This window comes from Xyrauchen texanus, chromosome 20 (assembly GCF_025860055.1).
Source record: "Xyrauchen texanus isolate HMW12.3.18 chromosome 20, RBS_HiC_50CHRs, whole genome shotgun sequence".
Lineage (NCBI taxonomy): Eukaryota > Metazoa > Chordata > Actinopteri > Cypriniformes > Catostomidae > Xyrauchen > Xyrauchen texanus.
Window position 1 is genome coordinate 9,456,596 of NC_068295.1, and position 15,436 is coordinate 9,472,031.

The 15,436-nt window shown below is 39.3% G+C and overlaps 1 protein-coding gene across 1 annotated transcript in view; it reads right to left on the bottom strand.

Annotated features, from left to right (window-relative positions):
* LOC127661127 (collagen alpha-1(XIX) chain-like) overlaps nucleotides 1-15,436 on the bottom strand; it is a 180,886-nt gene that overhangs the window by 71,231 nt on the left and 94,219 nt on the right. The window contains exons 17-19 of the mRNA XM_052151705.1: nucleotides 6,728-6,790; nucleotides 6,581-6,625; nucleotides 5,824-5,856 (exon numbers count right to left, since the gene is read on the bottom strand). Coding sequence (XP_052007665.1) covers nucleotides 5,824-5,856; nucleotides 6,581-6,625; nucleotides 6,728-6,790 — 141 coding nt within the window. The remainder of the gene's footprint in view (nucleotides 1-5,823; nucleotides 5,857-6,580; nucleotides 6,626-6,727; nucleotides 6,791-15,436) is intronic.

The window sequence follows — 15,436 nt, forward strand, 5'->3', positions numbered from 1 at the left end:
TAGATCTGGTCTCTGGTCATTGATATCCTCATCATCTCTAGACAAGCATAAAAATAAGTTTCCTCTCTCTCTTTTTCAACTAACTGTCTGGACTCCCTCTATGCAAAAGATTAGTACTCATCCAGGGTTTATGATATTTAATAAGACAAACCTTTCCCTGCAACAGCTCGCTGAATACAGACCCAAATGGCCCTCTTCAAACCATTATGGTCTACCACAGAGAGGTGGATTCTGAATTTGCATTATGGCTTTCCATTTATCCAGTGCTCAGCAGGTTTAATGGCCTGTCAATCATTCTGATGGCTCTCAGTCAATGATGAAGGACAGCTTGTTTTGAGGGATACCCATCGAGTCATTTACTGTTTCATGCACTATAAAAGTTCATGAATAAAGATGAAACAACAGGAGGATGATGAACTGTAACTTCAATAAAAGTTGGTTTAGAGGATGTAGAATGTGCTTGTTTTGTACATTTACTCATTGTGCTGCATTAGGGGCCGATCAGATCAAATGTGTTCTTGCGTTAAAAAAAGCTAGACAGAGCGCAACGAATGGAAGTGTTTGCAGGAGTTTCGATATGTGTTTTTAAAAGTTATAGTTTTTTAACTTCACACTGCATCTTAAAAATGCAGCACTCCTTTACAAAATGCTGAAAAACAGCGAGACATGGAACTCAATATATAGCATAATTGTCAAAGAAGTCCATCTAGCTCATATTTACATAGAAAACAATTAAATAAACAGTGCAGCTGGAGGCAAAATATATTTTCTGTGTGACCTAAATATGAACACCTGGTGATCGGTGAACACCTAAGGATGCTTTCTTTTGTTCCATCTGCACAATTTTTTAGTTGTTGGTCTATGTAAACATGCGCTACAGATGGACGTCTTTGACCATTGCAATGTATATCTTTCTTTTTCAGTGTCTCACGTCACGAGCAGTGAATTTTTAAAAGCATGTGCCATGTTAAAAGGCACAAAAAAACGCACTGCATTCATTCCATTCCATTTCACTGTGCTGTGTTTTTGAAAGCAAGAACGCATGCTGTGTGAACAGCCCCTAAAAGCAAGTAATATACATAAGCTTTGCTTTTAAACCATGAGTGAGCTGCCTTACTGTATACTGCCTAAACAGGCAGCAACTCTCTAAGGCAGCACCGAAATAGAACCTCACAAATGAGTGATGCTGTATGGATTGCTCTTCATAGGTAGCATTTCAGATTGGATTACAAAAAACAATTGATTCTAATGGAGTTTGACGATAGCATGTTGCTAATGTAATGATGCAGTACTCTCATAAGCAAATAAATACTGTACATTGCACACACATATTGTGATTAAAAAGTAAAATTTAAATTATAAAAAAAAATGTATTAGGGCTGTCGATTTAACGTGTTAATTCTGTGCGATTAATTTTACAAAAAATAACTAACATACATTTTTTTACAAAATTTAAATGCAAGCTTTTAGTACCTCCTGTTTACTCCAGAGGGCAGTAAGTGAAATTTCAGCTGTATGAGCAACGCGCATTTTATACAGTGAAGAAAACACTTCAGTAGGCAGAACAACACACGTTTAAAACACTTGAAGGAGCACAAATCCGAACTAAGTGATCACAAGATGTGTTTAAAGATTGAGTATTAAACTATATTTAACTTGACACAGTGACCTAAACATTTTATGTTTATGACGCAACTCACCCGAGACGCTACTCAAGCATGTCTGATGCTTGTTGAAATTGACGGGTCCTCATAATAAATCTCCAACGGATTGACAAATTCACTTGTGTAATGGATTGCTGTGAACTGTATGCCAATGATTGACTTATGATCAATAATATGGTAGTAAACAATACATTGTATTCTAAAGCCACTTTTTGTTTTGTCTTATCAATGATTAACTCTTCTGCTAAAATAATGTAATGCATTTTAACTATCTGAATATCTTTTATTATATATATATATATATATATATATATATATATATATATATATATATATATATATATATATAATTTTTACATATTTAAAGATATGTATAATTATTTCATCATTATATATTGAATTATTGTTATATGAGGGGCTTTCTTAAATGCGATTAATTGCGATGAATTAATCGGGACACCATGTAATTAATTCGATTACAAATTTTAATCGATTGACAGCCCTAAATTGTATATATACTTTTCTGTACAGAATGAAATCTTAGTATATTTATAATAAATATTTTTTCTCATTGAGCTTGCAGTAGTGCATCCTACATGCCATGCAGCTTTAGAATTTGGCAGAAACCAACTAAGAAAGTACCTTAGAAAGCAACAGAATTTTTCTGCTAACATTTTGGAACAGCCTTCACATCTGGAGAGTTCCTTCCTATGATACCTTAAAATGCTGTTATGCTAAAGCTGTTATGTTTTATTTTTTTTCTAACAATGCACCGTTCTTTGTCTAAGTCAGCTGAGCACAACCATACATTGACTTGCTCTGGTTTGATATGCAAAAAACAGCTAATTATAACTAGAATGTTATTCAAATCTGGAAATGGGGTTTAGGATACATTTGTTTGAAGTTATTTTTGTGTACGAAAAAAAAAGCCATTAATTAAACATCCCTAATTAAAAGAGAACTATACTAAACAACATGATCCATTCACAGCCAGCTACAATCAAATTACAAACCAAAGAGGAAACCATGAGTGAACAATCATTCTCTTAAAAGCCAGTTTATATTTGCGTCGCTCATAAGCTTAATTAGCTGTTTTAAAAAAAAAAAAAGAGTGGCAAAGCTGTAATCCGAATCTTTGTTCTTTTCTGGCATCATGAATATTTGTAAATTTGATTACAAGGGCTATAGTGCCCCGGCTTTTCCCATTTAGCTCTAGATTCACACAGCAGGCAGCATCAATTGATTTTGTGACCTGCTGTCAAATCGCACCTTTCATCTTACCTTTTTGATTTAATGGACACCAGCAATACTGTTCCCATCCTTGCAAATTTCTTGTTAAGTGTGAACAAAAAGCTGTTAGCTTCATAAGGCTCGTAGGTTTTCTTATTAGTAACCAGTCAGCACATTAGAGATAAAGCCTATGTACTAGTCCAATACTGCTGCACTGATATACAGTAGGACACCGTCCTATATCAGTAACTACCCAAAATAGTTAACACTTAACAATAAGGTTCATTAGGTATCATGAACAAACACTGAACAATATATTTTTTACAGCACTAATTAATCTTCGTTAATATTAGTTTATAAAAATACTATTGTTAGTTCAAAATGCGGTAACTAATGTTAACAAATGCAATTTTTGATTTAAAAAATGTATTACTATATGCTTAAATTAACATAAACAAATATTAATAAATGCTGTAAAAATATTGTTTATTGTAAGTTTATGTTTACTAATGTTGTTAATGTTAGGAATAAAACTTGGATCTCGTTGTAGATACAACACTTCTACCATCAAGAATTCCTCGGTCCCTTTCAGGACATGCCAAGCTAAGTGCAGTCGGGAGTCTGCGTATCTGAAGACTTCATGAAGGAAGCAGAAAGAACAACAACACACAGTTGCTTCTGTTCAATCTACTCAAAGTTTAGTACAGCAAGCATAATATTTATACCTTTCATAGAACAAAGAACAACCAACAGCCAATAGTATAGTGATAGCAAGACTTGCGAGACAGCCAAGGACAATAAATGTTGACCGGAATAGTACGGGAACGGTAATCATATGAGGTCAAGATATTTGTTATGTCCGACTGAGATATTTAGCTCAAGGAGAGGAGTATGTGCTCGTTGGAGCAGAGACCATTCCAAAAGAGGATAAGACAAGAGAAACTAACAGCATCTATGAAGGTCATGGACTCTTCGTGTGTGTGGTGTGATTCTGTAGTTAGCACACATACATACAGAGTAAGATGTCAAACTAAAGACAGCATGTACAATTTATATTTCTCACAATGCTCCCTTTGATCATAAAATGTCAACAAATGGAACCTAATTTTAAAATGTTACTCAAAAATCGTTCCTGATTGTTTAAGCTGACGAGTGTAACTTTTACATTGTTAAAATAATTTCTCCTATCCCAGCTTGATATGCAGGGACAACTATAAGTAGGAAATCTGTAGGTTGATTTTCCTGAAAATCAACCTCTGTCTTTGTGGAAAGCTTGCAAAATTCCAGAAAATGATGTCAAGCCTTTTTGCAATTCACCAATTCGCTTCTGATAGTCTAATTGGAGTCAATTGGAAGTTTACCTGCTCAAGTATTTTAAGGCCTAACTTCAAACTCAGTGCCTCTTAGCTCGACATCATGGGAAAATCAAAAGAAATCAACCAAAACCTAAATAAAAAATACAATTGTGGACCTCCACAAGTCTGGTTCATCCTTGGGAGCAATTTCCAAATGCCTGAAGGTACCAGGTTAATTATGTACAACAGCAAAGGACCTTGTGAAGATGCTAGAGTAAACAGGTAGACAAGTATCTATATCTACAGTAAAATAAGTCCTATATCGACATAACCTGAAAGGTTGCTCAGCAAGAAAGATGCTAATGCTCCAAAACCACCATAAAGAAGCCTGACTACAGTTTGAAAGTACACATGGGAACAAAGATCTTACGTTTTGGAGAACTGTCCATGAAACAAAAATTGAACAGTTTGGCCATAATGATCATTGTTATGTTTGGAAGAAAAAGTGTGAGGCTTGCAAGCCGAAGAACACCATCCCAACCGTGAAGCATCAGGGTGGCAGCATCATGTTGTGAGGGTGTTTTGCTGCAGGAGGGACTGGTGCACTTTGCAAAATAGATGGCATCACGATGAAGGAAAATGATGTGGATATATGGAGCAACATCTCAAGACATCATCCATGAAGTTAAATCTTGGTCACAAATGGGTCTTCCAAATGGACAATGACCCGTACCATCAAAGTTGTGGCAAAAAGGCTAAAGGACAACAAAGTCAATGTATTGGGCCAAAATTCCAGCAACTTATTGTGAGAAGCTTGTGGAAGGCTACCCAAAACGTTTGACCCAAGTTAAACAATTTAAAGGCAATACTACCAAATACTAGCAAAGTGTTTGTAAACTTCTGACCCAATGGGAATGTGATGAAAGGAATAAAAGCTGAAATAAATCATTCTCTCAACTATTATTCTGACATTTCACATTCTTAAAATAAGGTTGTAATCCTACCTGACCTAAGACAGGGAATGTTTTCTATTATTAAATGTTAAGAATTGTAAAAAACTGAGTTTAAATGTATTTGGCTAAGGTGTATGTAAAGTTCTGACTTCAACTGTAGCACTTTTCCATACAAGGACATTTCATAATGACTACACAACGACTTGCCTTCTGAACCCATACGAAAGTATTGTGTGACAAAATATACGTTTTTTACTGAGAAACGTTCCCTCAACTGTAGCACTCAAATCAAACATTATGGCAGGCTCAATCAAAATCAATCAAAATTGATCACACATAATTCCAACCAGACATAATGACATTGTTATGAATGAGGGTAAGATTTCCATTGGATGATGACTTAAAATTCAGTATGTTTACCATAAAAAGCTATTTTATTCATTGGTAGAATTGGTCACTGTTACTTGTCAAAAAACAGAGAAGAGCTGCTTGAAGACTCTTCAAATTCTCCTTTTTGTTCCAATAATAAAAAGCATAAGGGTTTGTAATGATATGAGGGTGAGTACACAATGACATAATTTTCAATTTTGGGTAAACTATTGCTTTAATATGTGAAGGCTAATAAGTTGTACTGTGTTTGCAATAGATCTGCAAATTGATTGAAAACTGTAAAGAACTCACAGGTCCCGGAAGTCCTCGGGGGCCTTCTTCACCCTAAAGGAACAATAACACAGACACACAAAGAAAAAGAACAGTGAATAAATGAACAACAGTTGCCATTTATTTAGTCTCAGATGCTAACAGACTGCCCTCACTCTGTTCGAAGCGGCTCCACCCAAACAGCTGCTTCTCTTGCAACCTTCAAAAAACATCTAAGGAAGCATCTCTTCTGTGAGCACTTGACTCAATCCTACTAATACACTAACGGTCTTTTTGCTTTCTTTATGAAACAAAAAAATACATTAAACTTGAAGGTTTGTATTGCAGCCGTTCTCATATTATTGTCTCCTTAGGATGATTCGCTTGTGCTGTTTTCCTCATTTGTAAGTCACTGTGGATAAAAGCTGCATCTTCTAAATGAATAAATGTTAGTGTTCTATTGAACATAAAAATGGCAAGAGTTGACTGAAATCTTCCGTCTGATTGGCTGGCATTATACAAGTTCCGTGAGTTGGGTGGAACCAGGCTGATACAGTGGTTTAATATATGTCTTCTAAAGTGATGAAATCACTTTGGGTGAGAAGCAAATCAATATTTCAATTCTTTTTAATATAAATCTCCACTGGGCATTTTTTTGGCCAGAATAAGCAGTTACTCAAGACTATAATTTTTTAGACAATACTGTGTCTCCCTGTACACACACACACACACACACACACACACACACACACACACACACACACACACAGAACTTACATATAAAACATACATTACACACCTTTTGCCCTTTTATTCCACTGGCTCCCTGCAGGCCAGGCAAACCCTGTGGGGTGAGAAGGCATAGTTGATGGACTATCACAAAGTAAACAAAACCCAAAAACTTTTTGTGTTCATGATAGAATAAAGAGCTTGAGAAAATACATACAGGATCCCCTCTCTCGCCCTTCTGGCTATCCACTCCTGCGACACACAGGTCACCCTTCTCACCCTGAAAAACAACAATCACACACAATCAAATACATACTGTACAATGCACACATACAGATAATATAGCCTAACGACCAGCCTTCTTTACCTATCAAAACAATGCCCATACATAACACACAGCAGAGCTCAACTAATTTCCCAGCACTTAATATGAAATCAATGTTCTATAACTCATGTTAATACATCATGGCACAAAGACAGCAGTTCTGGAATTTATCGGCCAATAGATGGCACTTTCTCACTGAAGATGAATTCCTGTCTCTCTCGTCCTGCTTCCATCTTGAGACACTGTCCTCTGAAGACAATGCAAACTGTGTATGTTTTATACTAGCAGAGAAGACATTGAGTAATTTAGCTCTGCAGTCACTGAGTCAGGAAAGCATCTTTGCTTTTAGATACTCCATTACATAGTATTTATAGTTTAATGATGTAAGCATATGAAGGATAATTGATTTTATGCATTTGGCAATGTTGTTATGATCTCTGTTCCACTATTTAATTACTAGTGATGTGGTCCCGTATTCACCAAAAAATATTAAAGGCTAAAAGGAATTAATAATGCAGAAATTTAGGAGCAACTTTTCAGCATTAATTTAATCTAGGAGTAATTCGTGAAGCATTTTAATGCTAAAAGTAGCTCCCAAACCGACGTTAGCTTAAAAGTCGTCCTGAGGACTCACAAATGATCCGAAGCATGACTGCTGCCGTCAATCCATATTATCAACACTGTATTAGATTATTATGACATTTGCCTTTTAAAAAGGTATCGTCTGAATCACAATGGAGTCGATGTATTTTAATAATATAATATTATAACATTATACAAATTATAATGTTGACACTGACCTTCAAGAAGCTGTTGCCAGAATCGCAAGGGTATTTGTATTATTGTAAACTTAGTTACAGATGCAGGTACCTCTCCCAAAAACTGAAACAAGCCAATTACACTGGAGATAAAGGTTTTGATAAACCTACGCTCCCTGGCCACATCAAAAGGAAACTGTGTAGAGCAGATGATTTGGGAATTTCTGTAATTTGTCAGCAGAATCATCTATCAAACTAAATATCTATCTATCTATCTATCTATGGTGGAAAAAGAAGGTTTTTCACTGAGAAAACGGATCTTTAGAAAGCTGACAACATCTCTGCTTGGGTGTGGCAACAGGTAACGCACACGCTCCGTCTCTCTCTCTCTCTCTCTCGCACGCTTGCTCGCTCTCTCACACACACGCAAACACACACACACATACACACACACACACACACATCCATCCTTGTTTATCCAATAACAGCACAAGCCGTGATACTATTTCTGAAGTAACCGTTTTTAATTACTAACAAAGGCTTGGACACATCATTTGGTTTGAACCAAATTTGAATTTCGCTTTCAAATTATGTAAATCACTTAAAGCATGACTGCGTCACTCAAGGCCAGCTAGAAGGCCTGGACTGGGACATATCATAAAGACCACACCCACCTAGAACAAATAAATCAATCTGATTGGCTGATGAATCTGACAATCTGACTTTAGATGACTATTCACTTACACTCTTCAGGGATTCTGTGGAAATTCTGAAGGCCTGATGGGGTGGAGCTCAAACTAACGTGCTGCTTCGGCTTCGGGCATGCGATTGGTGAAACAGTTGTCACACTTTGCTTGTATACTGTACATCGAGGAATAAATAGTGATTGAATAAACTTTTGGTTTTTTGCTGTTTGTTTGTAGATGAATTAGGAGTGGAAAGCGATTGAAAATACATAGGCAAAAAGGTCAATGAGAATGAAAGGATGAAAAAATATGTATTTATTAGGCATGTTATGCCAGCAGAGAAGGCTTTGCTGGCCCTGAGAAATCACCACTGCTTACAAGTATTGCTAAAGTTCCAAGGTAAAAACAACCATGATTTGCTACTTGCTGTTGCTTTGTGAAAGGTGTTATTTACAATTTAGGTGGAGGAGACCTTCTCACCTTCTTCCATTTTATTGGACAACCAATTTGGATACCCCTGCAAGTGCAAGATGAGGCACCATTATTTTTGGTGTCTTCTCCCAGAAGAGAAAGGCTCTAAACTTAAAATGTGTAGGCTATATCTGCTAAAACGCAAAGCTAACATGGATAAAAAGCCACAAAACTCAATTTGTTTAGGTGTTTAAGAAACATGTCTGCTTAAGCACATCGAAATTATGTAGGTATCTATGCATTCTGATCTGTTACCCACAGCAGAATGCAAAGGCCAAAATTGTAAGTATATTAACAGCAGTATGTGTGAAATCACAGTGAACAACTTCCTAACAAAGTGCAGCAATTACTCATCTCTGAGCTCTGATACCATGAGTCTGTCAAACGACATTCTGCACATTCAGGGCAAACCTATGCACATGCTACACAGCTCTCTCACAGTTCTCTCAGTCCAGTCACAGTCCAATGCCTGTGTGAAAGGGTGGAGATGACACACACACTCACACACACTCCTCTCATAGGAGCAAATTGGAATACGACATACACACTCTCCTTCTGTCTGAGCTCAAATGTGCACTGAAGCAAAAAGCCTATCCCTCTGGTCCTCTTTGTCAAGCATCGGCTCACTCGCCAAACCCCTGAGTAATCCTGAATCCCTGCCTAAAGATTTATAGGAAAAGTTCTCACTGAGGGAAGAGAGAGTCTTTTATGACCGCATGATGATAGACGGTCACTCGTGAGCAGTAATAAAAGCCACACAGAATGGACGGTGTCTGAATAGCTTGACTAAGAGCCCGACAGCACGACTTCTCTCACTGGTCTCATAGAACGCCTGATGGGGCTTTAGTAGGGTTTAGGAGCATTTACACTAGACTTTGTATTTTATTCATTTCTATCATACTTGGGATATGCAAAACTACATATAAAAAATGATAAGCTAGTGCAACTGAATGGAACAGGATGCAATTTAAAAAAAACTGAAAGATAGACATTTTGAACTCCACAGAGATCAAATCATGTGGTTAAATCATGACCTGCTGACTGCTTGAACACACACACAATTGCAGGGCTTTCAAACAATAATAACCACTTATCACTTGGTAAATTACTACAGATATTCTCTATTTTTAATTATTGGTAGGTTCCAGGTTTAAAACAAATGAAGCTCTATTAATAGAATCTGTGACATACTTTCAATTTGCGTTTTCAGTAAGCACAGTTTACTGTGCATCATACAGCCATAAGAATTCAACATAATACTGTATGAATGAATGAATACTGTATCCATATAATTTGACATACTGGAAAAATGTCTCACCAGTAGTAAGTCATCCCACTAGGAGCCTAGTTCAACCTTCAGAATGTAAAAATATTTATTTCTTTGTTTACTTTTATAATAGGACTACAGTATACAATCTATACACTTAATTAGATTATATATAACATAGATATATAACCCCCAGAAAAGAAGGCCTCACTGGAGGGGGTGTCTGGTATTTTCCAATTTTAAAGGTAGTAGCCTCAATTTGACAGCATTTGTGGCATGCAAGCTCACCTTGCACTTAAATTTGATTTTTAATTACAACCCAGACTGATTTATTTGTACTTTAGCGACAATGAACATTGAGATGTTAAGTGGGTTTGTCTGGGAAGTAAACAACGTTCTTGGTTACTTTGTTCCTGATTATTACATTGAAACTGCAATTACTGTCATTTAGAATTAATTAAGGAAGAGTACTGATTTAAAATGTCCAACAACGGTTACATAATGTAGTGTTTGGACATCATATTGACTGCTGAAAGATAAAATTAATCTCTTTAATTACTATGCATATCTAACTGAAGGGTTCGTAACATGTTGTATCAAATTGCCTAAAGGACAATTAAGCTACAAAACAGTTTAATTAATGAATATGTCTAGCAGGAACTATGGTGAGTATATTAAAACACTACAGGAAACATTTTTTTTTTTAAAGATTGGTTTTTCACTTTATATTGGGTGTCTAACTACTATTTACTAACATTAAAATACCTAAATATTCACATTTGCTGTGACGGAGTTCGAGGCACATTTAGGTTTAGGAGTAGGGTTAGGTTTAGATAGATCTCTTTGCCTCCCAAGACAACTCCCACTGCCAGCTCTGGTACTCCCTGACAGGAGCTCGTCTCGGGACAGACGTGCTGGCACAGAGCTGGCCCCGGGGCTGCGCAAGTACGCATTTCCCGTTGTACGCTGGCCCCGGTGCTGTGCAAGATCAGGGAGGACGAGGAACAGGTCATCCTGGTGGCCCCTTACTGGCCCACCTGGGCCTGGTTCTCGGGAATCTTATGCTCCTCGTGACAGCACCTCCCTGGAAAATTCCCCTGAGGAAGGACCACCCTCTGGCACCCGAGCCCAGACCTCTGGAACCTCCACGTCTGGCTCCTGGATGGGATGCGGAAGATCTAGTGGATCTACCACCTGCAGTCGTAGACACGATCAACCAAGCCAGAGCTCCCTCCACCAGGCAACTTTCTGCCCTAAAGTTGTGCTTGTTCGCGAATTGGTGTTCTTCCCGAGCCGAAGACCCGCAGAGTTCGGTCAGTGCTTTCATTCCTGCAGGTGAGGCTGGAGGGAGGCTGTCCCCCTCCTGATCACGTTAGCCTCCATCAAGAGGGTTGGGGACCTGCAAGTATTCTCTGTCAGTGACACCTGCCAGGAGTTCGGTCCGGCCCATTCTCACGTTATCCTGAGGCCGCAACCGGGCTACGTGCACAAGATTCCTACGATCCCCTTCAGGGACCAGGTCGTGAACCTGCAAGCGCTGCCCCGGGAGGAGGCAGACCCAGCCCTTTCGTTGCTGTGTCCAGTACGTGCTTTGCGTATCTATTTGGACTGCACGCAGAGCTTTAGATGTTCTGAGCAGCTCTTTTTCAGCTTCGGCGGATGGCGGAAATGGAACGCCGTCTCCAAACAGAGGTTAGCTCACTGGGTCGTTGATGCTATTTCTTTAGCTTATCACACCCAGGCCGTGCCCACCCCCTTGCAGGTTCGAGCACACTCTACGAGAAGTGTGGCATCCTTGTGGGCACTGGCCCATGGCACCTCCTTAGCAGACATCTGCAAGGCAGCGGGCTGGGCAACACCCAATACCTTTGCCAGATTTTACAATCTCAGGGTTGAGTCGGTCTCATCCCGTGTTTTGTCAGGTCCGAGCCGGTAGAACTCGGTAACGCGGCACAATGACCGGGTGTTCTGCTTGCACACAACACCCTTTACCAAGTTGAACCAGTGCGCCTTCTATCCCAGGTTAGCCACTAAGCGTCGCTCCCTGGATGTTCTCCTCCCTAGCTTTCTGGCCTGCGAATTCAGTGGAGCAATTCGCGTCCAGACCCACTACGTGTCACAGGTGCTCTGTACTGGGGTTGGGCTCCGCGGGCTTAGTTACCTTTTCAGGCAAACTCCCTGTGATGTATTTCCCGCAGTACGGTCCCCCTGTCGGTGGACCCGCGTTTCCCTTGGGCAGCGCCGCTGCCCTGGTCGCTGTGCTTGTAAAGTCCCCCCTCATTAGGCTGGACCTACCACCATGCCATTCCCACGTACGGCTTCACAACCCTCGTGGTGTATTTACCACATGTTACCTCCCCCTAGACTGGGCAGGATGTGGCCTCCGCAGGGTCTTTTACCCCTGAAAGAATAGGACCGGGAAAGACCGCCTTCTCCGATGCATTTCATAGCATTAAGATAGCCCCAGCTGCTTCAAGTCCTATGTGAGAGACATAGTGAGAGAGAAGGCCACGGCTGCCAGGCTTGCTTCTGGAGCCTGCTTGCACCTGTCTCGACAGTTCACGTAACACGGTCAGTGTGTGACATTTTTATATGGGACCCCTTGTGTCACTTCATTCGACACACCATCGAGTGAGTGACAGAAGGGGAACGTCGGCTCTTTTCGGCTCTTCAGTGCAAACTCCTGACTGGCACTCTCTTCCCTTGATGTCCAGGACGGGGCATGCAAACATTCCGTCTGCCAACTTGACATTGGCCTTTTCTCAGGTTCAGAGGTTTGGTGTCCCAGGAAGACCCCTTGTGTCTTGTCACTTCATTCGACACAACGTCTCGTTCCTTCCCTCAGGGAATGGAGGTTACAACAGTAAACATGACGATCCCAAGCCTAATGTTAAGATAGTTTTATTGTAAAATAAGACAAAAATACTGATTAAGAAAATTATTTGTTGTAGCGTAGAAAACAAATCTGTAACAATATATGGAACTGTCTCTGCTGTAGCGTAAACTGACCAGATCTGACAAGCAACACATCTATACTGCTTTTCACTTTAAAAACAATGCGACCAGAAGCTCTTCTTCAAGAGCATACAGCTTATCTTATACATCAGAGGAACTTTAAGGACCAGACAGGCACGCGGTCTGCCCTGAGACCTGCCTGTATGTGTTAGCATTGGGTGTGAGCCGAAGAGTTAAAGAGCTGCATGTAAACACTCTTGCTCTTGTACAATATTTATATTCATATGCTGTATATTTATAATCATATACTGCCATCGACCCAGGTGAGATATGACACCCCTGGGCTTCATGAAAATTATTGCAGACCTTTAGCAAAAGCACTGTTCATAATTACCATCTGTCAGGCTCAAGTCTGAGGAGTGACTCAGACTGTGTGTGAGTGAGTTTGTGTGGCTGTTTAACATGCTGTGCAGACAGGCAGCGTTTGACTGAGGGAAGCCAATCGGACGGATGAGAGTGTGTCCTTCCTGCTGTGATCTCAGGAGGACAGCGCAGAATAACTGCTTCATCTCACCTGACCCGCAGAAAGACAGACAGGCAGAAAGACAGGCAGACATATAGACAAGACAGACAGAAAGACAAACATTGTGTGTCTAAACAGTGTTCTAGGTCACAGACAGTTGTGTATTTGTATTCGCCCTCACAACCATTTACATTCTTACTGAACCACAATATAAGATGTATTTGATCTTTTTTTAATCATCAACAAGATTTTATGTTAAAATTTACAAGAATGTGTAAGGGAAAGTGTATATTTTTGGTGCTGTAACTGGTCACCATTGAACTATTTAACTATTTAAAATTTTCAAAATGATTTTTTTTCCCTTCATTAGTTCATTTAATTGTCCTCCAGTGTGACAAAAAGATTTCTAAAATTTCAAATATTGCATATAGTCTCTTAATCAATGAGGTCATGAAATAATAATGACAAAATAATTAGCAAAATGCTGTCTAAAATAGTTTTGGTTTCATATACCACAGGAAGTCAACTTTCCAAAGTAATTCAGGTGAACTACCCTATTGCAAATAAAGTTACACCTTAAAATGACACAGTCAGTTCATTACAGGGGTCATATTATGAAAAGGCAATTTTCCTTGACCATTTAAAAAATAATTATATTATATTTATTTTATGTAAACAAACAGTAGCTTTCAGATATTAAAACTTTTTCTCTCAGACTATATTGACACTACAGTACAGAAAGCTGAAAAAAGTTGATTAGAAATCCACTGAGAATCTATTGTTCCTATAGCTCGATTGGTAGATGTGGTTGATTTCCTGGGAACTCGTACTGATTAAATTGCACATTTTTAAGGAACCACATTCAGGCGAAGATTACTTAAAAGTTAGCAATTTGGGAAGAGGGTCAATGATGCCTTGTGTGCAGCAACTTGGCCACAAATTCACGGTGAAGTAATGAGGAAGATGGATAGATACTAATATGCCAAAACACAAGATCAGTTTGGTTTTAGCCAATAATAAGAGTGAGATTTAGCTGTCTGCTTAAAAAGAAGTTCCTAAACGTTTTGACTAATTAATTTCCATGATATTTCCATAACGACTTATTTTTCTAAATAAAGGACAATGATTAAAAAATTATAGATATTGCACTGATAAAGAAATATTTTAGAGCAGAGTATAACTAAAAATATTTATATTTACTGTAGAAATATAAATGACATTTAAATTTACTTTTAAACAGTACAATACATTTCTAACAATGAACAGGTAGCGGACAGATTGAGGTAGCAGACAGTTATAAAGTGACAGTAATTAAAGTGCAACTCAGGACACGTGTGTGTGTGTGTCAAACCAGTCTCTGAGTATTGAGGAGTCTGATGGCTTGGGGGAAGAAGCTGTTACACAGTCTGGCCGTGAGGGCCGAATGCTTTGGTACCTCTTGCCAGACAGCAGGAGGGTAACGAGTTTGTGTGAGGGGTGTGTGGGGTCATCAACAATGCTGGTTGCTTTGCGGATACAATGTTTTTTGTAAATGTCTTTGATGGAGGGAAGAGAGACCCCGATGATCTTCTCAGCTGTCCTCACTATCCTCTGCAGGGCTTTGCGGTCCGAAACGGTGCAAGTCCCAAACCAGGCAGTGATGCAGCTGCTCAGGATGTGCTCAATAGTCCCGCTATAGTGAGGATGGGGGGGTGGGAGATGTGCTTTCCTCAGCCTTCGAAGAAAGTAGAGATGCTGCTGTGCTTTCTTGGTGATAGAGCTGGTGTTGAGGGACCAGGTGAGGTTCTCCGCCAGGTGAACACCAAGGAATTTGGTGCTCTTGACGATCTCCACAGAGGAGCCGTCGATGTTCAGCGGAGAGTGTTCACCTTGTGTTCTTCTAAAGTCAACAACCATCTCTTTTGTTTTGTCGACATTCAGGGACAGGTTGTTGGCTCTACA